Genomic DNA, 17043 nt, shown 5'->3' with positions numbered 1-17043 from the left:
CCATATATAGCAAAACTTCTCCACTTAGGCAAGCATCATTTTTGTTTATTTTGTTGTTTCCTCAACTAAGAGCAAACAGGGAAAGCTCTCTGTTTTTGTTTTTTGGGTTTTTTTTTGAAAACTACCTTTGTACTTCTGGCCCCCTCATTCTCTCATCCCTTCTTTTTGCCTCATGGCATTTGATCAGTAAATTAGTATTGGGGGAAAAAATTTGTTGAAGAGATTTACATGAGTTCTTTCTCTGACTACTATTATTTGTCATGAAGTTACTAAACATTCAAATTTGCCTTTCACCATTTTTTATATATTGTAAATACAAGGCAACAGCAAATAAATTAGAAAATGTGGATATTTTACAGTGTATGGTAATGAATGATTGCAATACCTGGGGATTCTTGGTTAGGTAAAAACTGGGTACACCAAGGTTAAAAATAGCAACAACTTGGGAAAACTTCCTTATTTACCAGGGTATAAGAATCCGTAATATATTAACTAGACAGACTCTGTCTGGACTCTGGAAAATTTTAAGAATGGTTACAACAACCAGGTTTTTTTTATAACACGTATTCCTGCCTGGAAGCTTAGGGGGCAACTAAATGACTAGTCACCATCTATGTCGGCATTATGATTTCATGACAAGATACAGTCTTTAACATTCTGGAGCTAGAATATATATTTACAACAAGCCCTGAAGCTTTTCTTCTGTTTTAAAAATAATATCAAGTACATCTAAAAAGTCCCATGTGTTAAGCAAATGAAAACTTTCTATGGAAGCACACAATAGCTTTATCTACAATTATTACTAACACAATAAAGTTTTTTCTCTTGGTCAAAGAAAAGTTACAATGTTTCCCAAAAGTAATAGCTCTTGGATATAATTTTATCTCAATAGGTCTGAAACAAAGGTGCAATTGATGTGGTATCAACATAACAAACGTGATCATATCATATCAGTTGCTTGTTTCCTAGGGGCAGCACTTGCGACACACATTTCAAGAAATGCTGAAGCAATAAGACAATTTCAGAGATGACTTACCCTCCTTTAATATAGTCAAGGAATGAAACTTCTGTTTCTACCAAGAAGGAGAGTAAGGTAACCTGAAAGAAAAATAAATAAATAAATAAAAGAAAAAAAAAGGCAGAATTACCTGCTAGTCCTAACTGCAATCCCAAATGGACTTTTTTCTAACTATTAGGGAGAAAAATCATATTTCCTAGCATTTAAAAATCAATAAGGATATTATTTTTTATTTAAATCAGCAGGACCGATTGTTCTTACATTTAAAATTATCAGATGGAAAAGGGCCTAAAAAACGAACTAACTCATTTCTATGACCAGTTTACTTCCTTTGGAACAGCATGAAAATTATCTGCAAGGACACTGTGTTCCTTCCCATTTTAGATAAAAGGAAAGATGAAAGGGAGTTGGAAAATGGTTAAAACTGAAAACACCAAAATCAGTGAGTTAAGCTGTATAAGAGGAAATGTGTGTTTTTGTCTTGGTCCTGTAATGAAGCCATCTAATATTTTAAGTATCTTGCTTTATAGAGATCTGTAAAAGGAAACTTGGAGAGAAATTAGATTTTGCTTCTCCCAAGGAGAATTAATCTTAGGATAAAATCTTCAGTATATATATATATATTTTTAATCGAAATAGGATAATTTTGATTTTTCACAATTTTAAGGTACTTTCATCTTTGTACCTTCCTGTACTGATTTAGTCCAACATTCCTACAGAGTTATAAATTTCAATGTTGTATAAACAAGTACTCTCACATCTTATAAAATGAGTCATAACAGTTAAGTGGAGCCTATAAAGTGTATAGTATCTTGTACTACCACTTAAACTTTTTCATGTCTTCTTGAATGATCCCAGTGAATGAAGAATTCGAAGCAAAACTTCAGCTTCCCTCGGAAGGTCTCTCGGAAGGTCGGAGGTCTTACAACCCCTGGAGCAACCTGCAGGAAGCTGGGTCACAAGCTCCTCTAAGGTGCTGTCCTCCGTTACAACCATTCCCATAGCAAGTTTATTTTTCTATTTTACATACCTTCATACTAAATTCCTAAGTGAAATAGCTCAGTCTTGAGTTGCTTCTATTCAGATAAAAAAAATGTTACATATGTTTTATTCATTTATTTACATCCTTAATGAATAACATGAAATTTGACTTACTGTTCCTGAATTAATATATTTTTTCTTCTTTCCTTTCTTTTTGGGATTCACCACCTTAAAAAGGAGATAAAACCATTACAATGTGTTAGGTTTTACACTACATTTTTAAAAAACATGTGGTTCAACGTACTGCCTTTACTTCTTATGTATCTATTCATTTACAAATTCCTTCAGCATGACTCCTGCACAGTCATTTAACCAAACCTTCTCTGCAAGTTTCTAGGGATCAGCGTCTTAAAACTTGTTTCTATAACGTTCTCAATCACTTTATTCATTGCATCTGCATCTTCTTGATGTGGGAGAGACCTTTAATACCTAAAGGTCTCAATAATATTAATTGCTCTGTAGAAAAAGCAAAAGTGGTGAAAGGAAAGTATATTCAAAAGACAATTGGTAGTAGGTTAAATACACTAACGTAGCAAGTCACACAAATATGTGAATATATAAGGGCTCTATTGACTCTATTTCTTTATACTGGGAGTAATTTCTATCAGATACCCAGGCTGCATCATAATTGGTAAGGATCTGGTTTGCGAACATAAGACTAAAATTGTGACTGTTTATTCCAAGAGGAACTATTATTGTACGCCTACTCGTACAAGACAGTGGAGGACATAGGGAATATAAAAATGAGTAAGACCTGTCAATCTAATAGAATAAATAAAACACATAAGTGCCTATCTCAATCCAAAATATAGAGGAAGCATTTTGACAGGGAAAGAGAAAGAATTCATGAATAAGAATTATTTGAACTATAATTTATTAATTTAAACTAAGGCTCCAACGAAAAGGAATAGACAAATACAACATTCTAGGGAGAGGAAATAGTAATTGGGCCAGGTTGGCTGGAGCAGAGAGCAAATACATAGAGACTGATAAGGAAACTGAACGCCTGCTGGCTCTGGGGGCAGCAGGAGACACTGCCATTGACACTCTTGGGGATCCTGAAAGGGCCCTATACCAGGGTCCAGGCCCCTCCCAGCTGCCGTGCACCAACAGTCCTGTGGGGCCAGGGTTTCAGTGGGACATGGTCCTGTTTGTTCCAGCCCCACTCAGTCACAGTTTGCGAGCAATTCAGCTGGCACATGGACCCATCAGGAAACACTCATGTCTGTGCCTCAGGAGATCCTGAAATGTCCCTATATTGGGTCCAGCCCCTCCATCCTTGGTAGAGAGCAATCCACCCACCCAGGGACCTAGTGGGAGACATGCCCACCTGTGCCTCCAGACCCAGGTCTACAGACCTCAGTCTTGTCTATGGAACCTGGAACGGTGATGGGGCTCAGTTCCTGGCCCTCTTAGGCCTGGTCCAGGGCCAGACCTGCCCACTCAGGGAGGAAACCTCCCAGGGACCTGACAGGAGCCACAACTTCCTGCATACCTAGTAACAGGCCACGTGACTAAAGACCCACCTGTGCACCCTAAAGTGGAAACTTGTCCCCATGCCACCCTACTGACCAAGGTACTGGAGCCAGTCTCATCCACTGGGGACACAATCCATACTGACCGAGCTCCTGGTAACAAGCATGCTAACTAGGGTCCCCGCTGCTGGCCTAGCAACAGCCTCCAAATCAGCTCCAACTCAGTATGACTACGATTCTGAAGGTAATCCTGTCAGCCCAGGAATCAGACAGAAGATTCACCTGCCAAACCAGCTTGGGTTTTTTAAAGCTCAGGCATATTCCTGGGAATCTAGAAGGTCAAATAGGTCTGGGCACTTGGCCAGGGAAAACCTGAGGATGTCCTAATCCTTAATCTCTTACTGACCTCGAGTAAGTGAAAGCCAAGGCAGGATTGTACACTGTTGGAGCACATAAGGAGTGCATCAAGATACACATACACAAATCTCTGTCAGATCACGTGCAGACCACTTCCTAACCAGGCAAAGACTTCAAGGGCCCCACCACCACAACAACAATTAAAAAAGACTTTAGAGTATTAGTCCAGGAAAGTTACTAAATAAATAGCAACAACAATAAACCCTGGAGAAAGCGGGGGATCAGATCTCCAGTGTTACTAAATCATATTTTTAAAAATTTCCAGATTCATCAATAACAAAAGGTACAAGACATGCATAGAAACAATAAAGTATGGTTCATACATAGGAAAAATGCAGTCAATAGAAATTGTCCCTGGGAACTCACAGACATGGGATTTATTTGAAAAAGTCTTTAAATCAGCTATGTTAAGCATGTTTAAATAACTAAAGAAATCTACGTATAAAGAATTAAAGTATGAAATAATGTCTCACGAAATAGAAAAAAAATAAGTACATCAAAATTATAAAAAAGAATCAAATAGAAATTATCAACTTGAAAAGCACAATAATTGAAATGAAAAATTTACTCGAGGGGTTTAATAGAACATTTGAGCTGTCAGAAGCAATAATTAGTGATCTTAAAGAATAGCCAATTGAGGTTTTATAGCTTAAGGAGCAAAAATAAAATAAAAAATATGAACAGAGCCTGAAAGACCTGTGGAGCACAATCAAGCATAACAACATATTCATAATGGGAGTACCACAAGAAGGGAGAGAGAACAGGGGAAGAACTAATGGCTGAAAATTTCCATGGTTGTCTCAACAAAATTCAATCCCTTGCATGTGTGTAACAAAGGACGTTTCCAATGTATTGGACCAAGAACTGTCCACTAAAATCCTAGAACTGCCTGTACATAATACATAACAGCCTCCCAGATTTTCTTCAGATTGATCTCTTCTATTGAAAATATGTGTAACAAGAAAACATTTATATTTGAAATTATGGCACAAATATCCACACAGGTAATAATTGTTATGAAGCTTCTTTGCCATCTCAGCAAATGTGGCACCAATGTCATTAAACTAGCTTTGTTGGATAAGAGAGTTCCAAAGTGCAGAAGGCATTGGAAAAGTTAGGGAAACTCAACGTGGTTGCATATGGAGGGTTATGTGGTGACTGGCAGTAGATGAGCCCTAAGTACAAGAACCAGTATGCATGTGGTATTCCTCCTCAGCTTTGAGGGTAGACAGGGAAAACAGGCATCTATATAAGTACAGCCTGTTATACTACATTCATTGCCTCTTTGGAGCCTTAATATTCCTTCCTTAGAAGATCCACATAGAAAAATTGATCCATTAGTCCATCTTTGTCCTTGCATGGGAAGCTTTCTTGGGTTGAGTTTATCCTCCCCCGACCAATATCTCATAGTCCGCTAAATATAATACTAGTATATATTATATATATATATATATATATATATATATATATATATATATATATGTTTATATGTTTATATGTATATATATATAATATATATACACACACACACGGCACTTATCAAGATACACTAAACATATTTCATGTGTTTGTCTCTCCCCTTAGACACTGAAATTTTTATTTATCTCTATATCCCAAGAGCCTGGGGTATATAGACACCATGTAATAAATAGTTATTTATAAGTTAATTAATGAATGCATGGAATACAACTGCTTTAGCCCAGTAAGAAGTGGTAGAGAAAGGTGGTTCCTCTACTCTTCATTTAAGAGGTCAATTTAGTGCCAATCTGGCAGGAAGAGTTACCATTATTGACTAAATACGGATATACTTGTATTCTCCTTTGCTTTCCCTGTATATTAAATTTTTAAAATATAAAGAATGTACAACAGATAACATAGCTCAAGGATTAAAAGTGCTAAAACATACCATATGCTCAACACGTATCTGGTAGTTAACTGGCAAGGTAGGTTTAAGACAAAAATAACTAGTGATTTCCTTTAGTAACTTGGATTTCTTTAATCATTGAATCATGCCTTGTCACTTCCTTCAGTGTTCGTCTAAACAACAGTGAAGGAGCTCAAACACACTAAGCAGGACACAGCTCATTTGATAACACCATGTTGACACAACTGAAATCTATATTGTTCTATTTTTGTTAAAAACAGGTTGAGGAGGAGGTTTGTAGAAAGGCAAAACATAAAGGCTGAAACTTCGGGAAAAATAAGCTTGCATCCATGTTGAATTTTTTAAAAATAAGAAAAAGTTACATAGGCAAGAATTTTAAATCTCTCAAAATAGATTTAAAAGACCAGGTGACTTGAAGAGAAATAATACCATTTAATCTCAGAAACAAGTCTACTCAATAAATTTAAAGACTCTTACATATATTGGTACTTAGCTAACTTTTGACAATTATCCTTTGCAAAATCTATACTTTTAAAACATAAATATACTTATACCAGAGGGAAATAATCAAATAACATTCCTCTTACCTCATATACGTTGAATTGTGATTGCCCTCTAGAAAGTTCCCTATAACTTGTCGTAAATTCTCCAATGAAATCATGACTAAAATTAAGGGGAAAAATATATAGTATTAGTTTTTACACATTTGTCAATTATTTTTTAAAGTTTGTTAGAAATGTATAGTTTAAACATGAAAAATGCTTGTTATGTTATGAAATAACATATTTTTAAAGAGACTGATACATAATTTCATTGTTCTTTAATCCAAAGTTATGTATATTCAAAAATTACATTTTGCTAGTATTCAAATAATATATAATTTATCCCACCAATATTAATATTTCAAACAAATATATTAGTTTTAATAACTCATATGTCCCAGTTTATCTTCAACAGTATCCAAATGACTATTAGGATGAAACTTTAAGACACTCAAAAATTTATTATTAATCATACCAATAGTCACAAATATATAAAGTCACCAAATTTTCCTATGATCGGGATGTAATTGGACATTCTTTTTAAAGGGTATCCCATATTAAATAAGTCACCAAGCCTTATTTTCAATAATGATCATTTAAAAGTACATTGCTAATACCAACATGGTTATTCTGAATTTCTTCACCTTTTTAAACAATCCTCACTGCCTTCTCTGAAAGCAGGCCTTCTAAAGATGTCTTCTCAGTTTAGGTAGGGAGGGATAAGGATTGAGTAAGCACGTGTTAATTCTCACTATAAAATGCTTATCAGTGTGATTACTGAGGCTGACGTATGCAACTGTAAAACATGTTAGGCGTTGACAGTGTACAGGGGACTTGTATTGCACTACTACTAACGTAATGGTTAACACGAGGTTCAACACACACTGCGGAGAAAGAAGAGTAAAATGCTGGTGTCCAGTGCAATGGTGAAATGTAATGAGTTAGAGGAAGAAAAGATTATAGGAGATAAAGTAGTATAACAAACATAAGGGATGTTGCTGCTATTTTTATCATAGTATTTAAGGTTGTCCCATTTGCTTTGCAAACAGAAAGCATTCATGACCATAAAATACACATATATGCAAACCCCCATGCAGGTTTAATGCTTAGTTGTGAATCACTAAAATCCACAAACCTTCCATAGATCTGGTGATCAATGACAAGCCACAAAGGAGTTGTGTCTAGCCAACCAAAATATTGATTTCTAAAGATGGGATTTGGAAGAAAAAACTAGCCGTCATTTAATTTTATTAAGAGTTTTTGAAATAAGAAGTTGTTTTTTTATTATTTAAAATATAGCTCATTTAGATATCCAGCCTCCCAGTTCTCCTTATTGCAATGATCTTGTACATGCATCACACTATTCTATACAGGACATTCCTCTTTACACCAATATCACCTCAACCTCATCTAGATTTAATTTTTAGGAATAGATCTAAACACATGAAAATGGTGAAGGGAACAGGTGATTGAAGACTGTGATAAATATATTTGTATTTATGAACCCAAACCCCTAGCACTCACTCCTTCAAGTTACACGAGGAAAATTATAAAACAGTACTTTAGTGCTACACATTTCTTGTAAATAATTCTATTTGACCTTCTGAAGTGAAAGCTAATACTTGTAATATTTTTCCTGAAGATCTTAAAACCTCTTAAGTTATGGAGATTCTATTTAGAATCTATCCTCCTCCATTGCTATGCGTGTTTCTGATCTCAAGTAATAATCATTGAGATAAAGGTTCTATTGTAAAACTTCAAACATAACGCTTTGATATTGATAAGTATGGACAAGACTTATACAACCATAGCTCACCACACTAATGGTGGGAATCTAATACAGAGTCCTTAAAAAAAACGCCTGGATCATGTAAGCCCTACTGGCAGTTTCCTGATTGTGTAAATCCTACTTCCATTTAGTTAATTGTTTAAATTCAACGTTCAGCTGTTACTGTTAACACTAAATTCCTGCCACTCAACACTATTCAAAAACTAGACACAAGCAATATTCACTGTTTTCAAGTAAATGCAATTACTTCATCAAGTACCAAGTACTACATCTATCTGAAGACAAATCTGGATGAGTGGCAAATCTGGACCCAACACTAAATGGTCAGGTTTACCAAACTGCCCATTGACTTGCCCCATGTTGAAGTCATTGTGGAACTTTCTAAGAAGCAGTTCTTTGATATTTGGTTGTTTTGTTCTTGTTAAACTTGTTACTGTACAGAATTGAGTGATGGACAATGGAATACAATTTTCTTTGGTCTCAGTGCTAGGAATCTGTTCTTATTTGTGTTTCCTGTTCTGAAAGGACTGTGTTTATCATGAAATGGACACTTCCCCCTCTGAGTAGTTGTTAGAGGGCTGAAGGCCAAATTTGTGGTCCATTTTATAGCAGCATATGTCTTCATGATGTACTGTTCTCGGCCAACTTTTCGGATAGCTCACCATTATTTCCCCTTTGCTTCAATTTCCTCATGCAGTTGAATTAATCATGTCTTATTATATGCTTTCTATAAGTTGCCTTGGAGCCTTTTAAGAATAAGACAGATCATCAATAAATAAATAAACAAACAAACAAATAAATAAATAAATAAACAACTTGCTCCCCATTCTGAATCTTGTTCAAGGTGGTTATTTTGAATGAAACGCTGAATTTTCATATCATACAAATAAAATGCTATTCTTGTGTTGTAGAAGAGTATATATTGCATTTCAGCCTCTAAGACAATATTTCTGTGAGATTAAAAAAAAAATCATTGTATCTATCCAGAGAAATGGATGATCAAGAGGTGAGAATTTGTTAAAAAGCCATAAACATAAGTGGAAAAAACAATAAAACAGCCAACCCTAGCTATGAGGTGCTTTGTCTCCAGAATAAATAAATCAGAACACTTTGGTTGGATAAGTGGATACATTCTTAGCTCAATTTTGTTATAGATCTCTTAGAATATTGGAAATTTTTATAGTTTCCTTTGTAACCTTTTCTACTTCAAAAAGTATGTATTAAATTATAAATACTTTAAAGAAAGTATTAAACATGGTTTTCACTGATTTAGTCTTATAATTATCTTTTTCCTTATCATCAATTATTCCTAATTTTACTAAGATTAAAAGGAAGAAAATTTAATTTGCTTTAATATTTATATCTGTTCATAATTTTCAATAATATATATTGAAACAATTTTACTATACAGAGAAGTATGATGAAGACTTTCAATAAATCACAATTCCCTTGTGATTCAATAATACTGGTTTGCTATTTCTTGTTAACTTAATTGTAACTAAATAATTATTCCATGTTGTAAGTCTCAAGCTCTCTGACTGCATTTACAAACTAAAATTTACTCCAGGTCTATTTATCTGATTTGTGTCTGTTTACATCTCCAATTTGTTTCCCAGACTCTTTTATATAGCGTGTGTATGTGTGTATAACTGAAAATCTGAAGAAATAAAATTAAAAAGACATTAAAGCAAATTGGTACTATAGCTAGTACTTTGGCTCCAAAAAGCCTTGAGTAAAATGATTTAATTGTTAAATAAAATCTTTATAGTATTACAATCATTTCTATGTTCTATTAACAGTCGAAAAAAATGGGTATTACATGTATTCATATTTCTATCTGAAACCTGTACGGCAATCCCTATTTAACAAATGTGTCCATCCTCCCCTACTTTTGGCACCTTCTCCTACATAACCTATCTTTTATTCTACAGCTTAGCTATTAAGTCCTCCAAGAAGATTTTCCTGCTTCACGCCTTTCCCTTTGCTCTCAAAGAACCCCAAGATCTGTCTATTATTACGCTTCTTGTATTGTATTATACCTGTCGTTTATATATCTCACCTCTCAGAATTGATCATACCTGAAGTTAAGAAAGGTGATAATTCATCTCAGTATTTTCAGCACCTACCTCAATGCCTGGTACACAATGGGCACTGTTGAATGTTGCGACTATACTCAAGTTAATATCACAGGCATGCAGTGACCTTTCCTTGCCACCAGTAACATTAACAAATTTGCTTCGCATCAATTACATTCAGTCGAAAAGAATGGCACAAGTGCCAATCATATTAACCACTGCTACTCTCTCTACCCCCTTATATCAACTCTGTGAGTAATGAAGACAAGGGTTATTTTCCCACAGAAATACACCCACATAATCACACAAAACGCCTTTGGTCGGCGTTTCAGGGGATGTTCTTGCAGGCCACGACTTGTGTACAATGGATGATACTTATTTTCTTGACTGTCATTAAACTAGTTTTTCACAGAAGTGGCAAGTACGTACTGAATCCATCTCACCCCTTTCTCTGTCATGACATGACCTTGAGTAAACCTGTCAACTTCCGGGTCTTATAACTTTACCTAAAAGTTGGAGGCAGTGCCTCCTCACTGTTTCAAAAATAAATCCAGATTTCATTTGATATTTTCTGTGAAAGACATTTAACTCCTTTAAAAAGACACTATTAAAATGCATTTTTCTAATTATTAAGAATATGACTCCAAAAACTATTATGTAGTTTTAAAGAAGCTCTAAACAACATAACTTGTAAAGATATAATGGTCTTATGAATTGATCCATGATGTCTTGAGATATTTTGGAGTTACACATACACATGTGGCTTGTACTGCTCTGGTACAATAAAGTTTAATTCATTAGGCATGCCTCTGCTTTGGAGTAAACCACAGTGTGACCTGTTTCAGGTGTCCATTGAAGGGTATCTCAAATGAGGACTTGTAAACAAATTGTATATTAAAGACAATTCTTCGATTGGAATGTAGAAAAGATTTCAGCACAAAAACTGGCATGATCTTTCCTTTGGGGACAACAGCCTCAGATATGGTTTCCTCCATTTGTCTTCAACAGTGTGATTTCCCATGTTCCTCTATATTGTCTAATCTATTCCAGTCCTAGCAGACATAGCAAGAATTTAGAAACTAGCAAGAGATTGAACAGTCACAAAATGACAGATGCTTTTCATTGAAGTGTAGTTACGGTGACCTTAATTCAATGCATAGGTTGCAGACATTTCTACCGTTGAAACCTATATTTGCAGGACAGCAGCAGTGGTTTTTTTGGAGGTGACTAGAAACCAATCCACTAATTCCATGATTACAAGTAAAATGTACCACGGGACTTGTGATTTCCCCTGATTGTCACAGAAAAGTCTTCAGAAGTCCAGATAACAGTTAACAATATATTAGCTGTCCCTGGCTTAATTTTCTTTGCTTTTCTTCCAGTCAAAGCCTTTAACACTTTTCAGCATCTAAGAATTTTCTATAACAAGGTAACACCAGCATTCACTGATTCTTAAAGAAAGATGTCCCATTTTAAAATTTTAACAAAATCCATTTTTTTCCTTGTGACTTCCACAAATCATGATGGAGAATTTCGTCTCCCTTAAAAAGTCCAGAAATATGGCCTTTAAACATTCCTCGATTATGAGCTGGTCTAGATCTATATCTGTAGAACTACTATGATTCTTAATTGCCCCAGTAAACATAGATTATAAACACATTCTGAAAAAAGTAATTTTTTTCTTCATAAAGTCTGGTTTATGTTTTTACTGGTAGAAATTATTATATATATGATCTTTATGAACATATGCAATATAGAAGTGATCATTTATCTCCAGCTTTGTTGAAATTTTAAGTAATTTCAAGAGGTTTACATTTTCTTTGCTCCCTCTGTAGATTGCAATAATACTTCTGGTCCTTCAAGAGGGAAATAGATATAATCATTCTCAAATATTAACAATTTAGAGGAAAAATAGGCTAATTTTATCAGTCTTATTCACACCTGCCCTTTGATCCATTTCTAATATAGAATTTTTAAAAGATAAACATACCATAGTTATAGATATAGATATATGATATAGGTATATAAATATAGTAAGTCTTATTGTCCTTCTGGGTATAAATAGATATATAAAAATTTTTATAATAACTTAGAATATTACATCTACATAAACATCTATTTTAGTATGTATTTCAGCTATTATTTAAATTTTGTTTAACTTTATTTTCACTGATTTATTGTATCTACACAAAGACAAATCACATATTCTAAGATAAAGACAATATTTTAATTTGGTTTACACTGATATAGTAAATGACATATACCATAATAAAAAAATGTACTATAAGATGATTTATCACATTTAAGCCAAAATTGTATGCCTACATAGGTACTCCAAATTAAAATAAAAACACAGGGTATAAATATACTTTTTAAGTGTTTTCATAATGCTAGATTATTTCAGTTATATGTGTATCTATCTATTAGACACGATGTAAATTTTAACTATACATAAAGTTTAACTTTTTAAATACAATGAATTACCTTTAATTCTTTTGTATTGCCTTTAATAAGCTTATTGCACCGAAATATTGTCAACTCCTCATTCAAATTAAATTTTACCTGATCAAATAAAAAACATCATATTTAAGGTAAAAAATTCTTAATATTAAATACCTTTTACCTTGCAATAGTTTCACAAATGCAATTTAATCCATTGACAGGTAGGGTGGAGTTTCTTTAGCTAGATAAGATCTTTGGCTATTTTTCTAGGATTATATGTTGGAAAGTTAACTGGGATTGTGTCTGCAGTTAAAATCTCCAGCTTCATGGATTTTTAAATATTTATTTCATCCATGTCACTTTTTTCTTTGTAATTCCAAACTAATCGAATTCTAGTGTTTAGCTTGAACAATAATCTCTACAAAGAAAGATCTATGTGAATCAGTATCCTATTTCTAAACTTTTATACTTCAGCCAATGAGTGTTATTTTTTTCAAACTAATGAGAATTAATTAGTATTATTATAATAAGCAAAACAACAAAAAAGAATCACACAACAGTAGCATGAAATAATGATAAATTCAGTGCTGGCCAAAGGATCAAAGTTAAAAAAAAAAAGAGATACTAAATCTCTATTCTTGTCCCTTTTTGTTCTTTCTGTGTCATTGGTCTACGGCCAAATAAATGCAATTAAAAGTAATTACTTCCTTTCCCACATATTAATAACCTTTAATACGATACCTTATTCATGAATTTTAAAAAAACTTCAGTCATATAAAGATGAATTCACTTCATATTTTTAAAAAAATTGGTATTAATTATGCATTACATGCTTTTATTCACTGTTCATTTACATACTCACTGGTATGTATCCCAGCTAGTGCTAAGTATAGGTTATTATATTAGTATATTTATATTTTACTTTTTTCACTTAAAGTTGCCTGAGTTCATAGATAAATGTATCTACTCACATATCTAGATTTGACATTATATTGCCAGCTTTGTTTATTCTCCATCAGCCTTCATTACCACTGTATGTCATTGAGAGATAATAATATCATCTTAATTTGTCTTGCCTTTTCACAATGATTAAGCCTGGAACACCGGGATACTTGCCCTTCTCAAACCAAGGTTCATATTTTGGTAAAAAAGTGCAAGGCAAAAAGATCTGACAAGAGTAACTTTCTCTCTCTCTCTCTCTCTCTCTCTCTCTCTCTCTCACACACACACACACACACACACACACACACACTTATACAACACACAACTCCCAGCCTGAAGTAGCAAAAGTTGGTTGGCAAGTTGTACACTACAGTCCACTGCTACACAAGTTTAGGGTCTTTTCAATGGCAAACAATCCCTTCTTTGCCTCTGGCATATCCTCTCACTGTGTGTGTCAGGACACTTCCCATAGTCATGCCAGAGTTGCCAACAGACATCATAAGTGTTCTAGCTCCCTTGCCATCCTTGCTTGGGGAGCTGGCTACCAGTTTCCATGCTCTCTCTGGCCACCGGTCTCCATACTGTCCATTATCTTCCTGACAGACTGAGGGACTCCAAAAAGGGCAACAGGGATCAACCGCAAAGGGTAAGTCACAAAGAGGAGGAGATTAAAGTAAATTTGCTATTGAAATTCTTTCAAACCTATTGGGGGGAGGAAACGCATTTTGGAGGGATTTCTTTGATCATTGTCAAGGTTTATATTTAATAGACTTACAAATCAAAAAGATAAAATAAAATGATTATCTACCCAGTACAAAGTTATGTGAATTACGGCTATTGTAGTTTTTAATTAATATGTATAAATATTCAGATAATTCAAGTCTGAAAAGCAGTCATTCCAGCTGTCATCTAAAATATTGATCTCAAACAAAACCAAGTAATCCACAAAATTTAATTGTATTTTGTGCTGTAGACAAGGCGTTGTTAGTGAAAAAAAGGTATATGTTATAAATTTCAATAATGGTCATCCACTTTGGTGAAATTTCATTTAGAGCTGACAGGGTTTGTTATAATTGTTGATGTAGCTCTCATTTGGCAGCTCCGAACTTTCAGATTTGAAAGAATTTCAGCCACTGGGTTGCGTGTTTATTTTTATATGAATATAAAAGACCTACTTACCACTATTCAAGATTTGTAAGATTTGCTTTGAATTCCTGTTATCATTACTCTTTTCACTTCTTGAAAAAATTATTTTCTTACACTGCTTATGGAGAAACAAACTTTTTAGGTATTCTGAGAGGCTTTAATAATTCTTTATGTGTTTTGATGAGTGTTACTTTTATGATAATGGTTTTAATATTGTAAATATCTTCAAAGTATTAAATATAAAAAAAGTGCACCTTATAAAGTTTTTGTTGTTGTTATTACAGCTTGAACAAATTAATATGTTCTTTAACTATAAAGCTCCAAGAAACTATGAAGCAAAATTTCAGAAGTACTAAGTTCCCAATAGATACAAATCTAAAACATTAATCAAAGAATTAAATATACTGAGTAAGTTAATGTCCAGTCTGCTAAGATGACACAATACCTATTCATAGAAACTTTTATTTTTTTAAATAATAAACATTGTGGAAAACTTGTCCTTAAACACATTATAAAAACTGAAAACTTTCTAATGGAAATTAAAGAAATACCCATACAACCCCCCAAAAAATTGTTTCTGCCTATTGGTTCCACCTTTGGGTTCCAATGACTTTGGTCAGTCATTAGGCTTTCTAATAAATTTTTTTCACCCTTCAAAACCGTAAAATATATTTTCCTATTCACTTCAAAAAGAAAAGCTGAGCTGATTAACTTGAGTTGTTTTGAACAACGCACCAGAAATTTGATTAAGATTCTTAGAAAATGGCCATAAATGCTGTCCTAATATCAATATATGTTAAAATTAATATGAGAGGTTAAAATGTAAATTTATAATATATATGCTCCATTGTCTGTTCATTTAGACTATGCTCTAATATATGCTAATATATTAACCTGTGATCTAAAGTACGTATGGTAAACTCTACATATTAAATATCTTATTCTATGCTTTTTGGAAAACTAACACTAAGGAACTGTTTATATAGTAATGATTTCAAATAGGCATTGAGAATGTGTGAAGATTTAAATATAGGATATTTTTCTATAGATCTAAATAAACATTCCAATTGTGAATTCACTTTAAACATAAATCGTAGGGAAAATAGCATATCAGAAATTTGTCTCACTTATATGTTTATTTAGTTCTACTTTTGCACAAAATTACATATGGAAGCCAAAATATTTGTTAAGTTTATATCGCTATCCTAGAGTTATAATCATAAAATAATGCTAGTAAACCAAGCAAGTTAAGTAGCACAATCTATGAATATTCATGGACTTTGATATGTTTATAATATTTTATTTCCAGAATGTATCAATCTGAATATTTAGAAGATTTGGTTTCAGGAAAAAGTTGCCAATAATTCTGCAACACTACTTAGCATAATATATATTATTGTAATTAACACATGTCACTTGTATTATAACTATATGTATAATTAGCCTGAAAATCCAAAACTCCAGATTATTTTGACATCCTTAGAAATGTTATATTTAATCATAGGAGAAATTGTGAAACCGAAAAAAATCTAGTTCTTTTTAAAGACCATATTTACTAGTCCAAAAAACGTTACCAAGGACTTCCTATAAGGACCTCAATGCCAAATGATTACATTTAATCTGCTGAAATACACACAGAGAATAAATAAGAAAAATGCAAAAGAATGGCTTATTCTCAGTTATTCTTTGATGGTGTCTAATTCGGTGCAATGCCAATGATGTAAATTTTATGTGGTGTTAGCTTAAAATTAAAATGTTGCTAAATTTTAGTACCATAAATCTTAAAGTGGACTATATAAACTGGTTTAAACTATAATGCAGAAATAATTTAAGATATTATGAAATATTGTACACACACAAGAAAGTTGTGCCTTCCATTTCTAATGAAGTGGATAATTAAGTATATTACTTAGATAATTCAAATACACAATTACCTGTATATTTCAAATAAAACTATTTTGAAGGCTTTGTTTTCCCTCTTCAACTTGCATATATAGACACAATTTAGAAATTGCAAGAACCAGAACTATGCAAGCTAGAACTAAGAATATTACGGTTGAACACCAAAACTTAAATATCAAAAACAGAGTAGGAATGCTTGATGGAGGAAAGCAGCAAATCAAGCTTTAGGACATAAAATAGCATTTAGAGAGCTCAGCCCTTACCCATACCAGGGAGGAATGTGTCAGTCATCAGGTCAAAAAGTTCAAAAAATAAATAGCACCAGCTCTCTAATGTATTTGAATATTTACTAAAGCTAAATTTTCATTG

At 33.3% G+C, this 17043-nt stretch overlaps 1 protein-coding gene across 4 annotated transcripts in view; it reads right to left on the bottom strand.

Moving 5' to 3' along the window:
- Positions 1-17043, bottom strand: part of CPNE8 (copine 8) — a 180472-nt gene that overhangs the window by 55647 nt on the left and 107782 nt on the right. For 2 of the 4 annotated variants that reach the window (XM_074325838.1, XM_074325839.1), the window contains 4 exons: positions 7514-7582; positions 6424-6499; positions 2174-2227; positions 1037-1098 (listed from right to left, as the gene is read on the bottom strand). In XM_074325838.1, the coding sequence (XP_074181939.1) occupies positions 1037-1098; positions 2174-2227; positions 6424-6499; positions 7514-7582 (261 nt within the window). The remainder of the gene's footprint in view (positions 1-1036; positions 1099-2173; positions 2228-6423; positions 6500-7513; positions 7583-17043) is intronic. The other 2 variants (XM_019736511.2, XM_074325840.1) reach the window with 1 other exon arrangement.

The sequence above is a fragment of the Rhinolophus sinicus genome, linkage group LG02 (assembly GCF_036562045.2).
Source record: "Rhinolophus sinicus isolate RSC01 linkage group LG02, ASM3656204v1, whole genome shotgun sequence".
Classification (NCBI taxonomy): Eukaryota; Metazoa; Chordata; class Mammalia; order Chiroptera; family Rhinolophidae; genus Rhinolophus; species Rhinolophus sinicus.
The sequence above is the reverse complement of the archived record's forward strand: the minus strand, read 5'-3'. Positions and strand labels throughout refer to the sequence as shown.